The 1,312-nt window shown below is 48.2% G+C and overlaps 1 protein-coding gene across 1 annotated transcript; it reads left to right on the plus strand.

The window, feature by feature from the left end:
• Window positions 1–867: 867 nt before the first annotated feature.
• On the plus strand, window positions 868–1,221 carry PPTG_24460 (hypothetical protein; the record flags this gene model as incomplete). Its single annotated transcript, XM_008917238.1, has 1 exon — window positions 868–1,221. The coding sequence occupies one exon, from the start codon at window positions 868–870 to the stop codon at window positions 1,219–1,221; it is 354 nt and encodes a 117-aa protein (XP_008915486.1).
• Window positions 1,222–1,312: the final 91 nt, after the last annotated feature.

The following is a 1,312-nucleotide window of genomic DNA, read 5'->3' on the forward strand; positions in this document are numbered from 1 at the left end:
AAGCTGTGAAAGTATGTTAATCTCACGTCGACGATTCTCTCGCCACCCTCGGAAGACTCTTCGTTTGATGTTTCCCCACACGGTCCAAATAAATTATAGTATTGGATATTTGTCGACAGCAAGCTGGAAAACGCATTTTTGATTAAGAGGCTGGAATTCGTGTGGCACGCCATTTGATTCGCAGCTAGTGCAACTATTGCCTCTATTATACGGCAACGGTTCCAGTGGGTCTCGGTGACGCCTATCAGAACTATACCATTATTTCCCGCGTTTTTTTTTTCCACAGAATTAGCTGTGACCAGCTTGCAGTTCACGATATTTCGTGTCGAAACTGACGCACACACAAAATTTGCGCTTCCACAACCCCTAAAGCCGTTAGTTCTCTTAAGTTGTACTGGAGCTGCAAACGCTCAGCATACAATGATGTGTTAAGTAGTTGCTGAGGTCTCGGGGCGTTTGTATCAGGCTTAGTCCTTTAAATATCCACCACCTTCTTATACCCCCCCCCCTCCCCCACACCCATGATGATAAGCTTCGTTTTTTTGCATGTAGAATAGAGGTGGATTTGAGACATTTTTAACCCAGTTAGCATGCAGAACACAAATAATGATCCTGGCTTTCCCTTGCAGTGGGTGTTTAAACTGATATAATGTCAGTTTAGAGAAAGCAAGAAGCAACATGAAGAAGGAGATAGAAGGTACATTACCCAATGCGCCGCAAGACCGCCACAGATGTTTGTTTTGGGAAACTATTGAGCTCCCTACTGCTACTATATCCGACAGCGGCGAGATGCTATTTAATCTTCGTGAGGTGCTATTTTTACCTATTCCCAATCGAGCAGCCCTGGTAGAGCCTCCCTAGCTTCCTATGCCTCTCGGTCCCCATTTGGAGTTTCAAGGGCCTCCCCGGCCTCCGTTCCCACCATTGTCCCCGGGGTTCTACCGTTGCAGTGAAACCACAGGTGGTGGCTCACAAACTCGAGCGGGTGTGGCTCCACCGGATGGGGTGAGGCCCCAGGCCTACCCGTACCGAGAAGGCTGGACCAAATGCCGGTATTTGCTTCCGCACTGCTCGACGGTGTTGACCAAATCAACACGTACTGTGTATGCGACAAGTTCGATGCCCAAGACGGCTCCGGTGGGAACTCAATGGTTGGTCTTGTCGAAAATGCTTACGGCTATCTACAGCATCTGGGTGTTATCTACGCTAGCGTTTCTGTGACTTGTGCCGCCATGGCTCTTGCGGTAAGAAATTCAAATTCAGAAAGCAAGTTTTGCTCTATATCGTTGGCCGTTACGCAAGCATTGGGGGC

This window comes from Phytophthora parasitica, assembly GCF_000247585.1.
Source record: "Phytophthora parasitica INRA-310 unplaced genomic scaffold supercont2.96, whole genome shotgun sequence".
NCBI classification, from domain to species: Eukaryota; Oomycota; class Peronosporomycetes; order Peronosporales; family Peronosporaceae; genus Phytophthora; species Phytophthora nicotianae.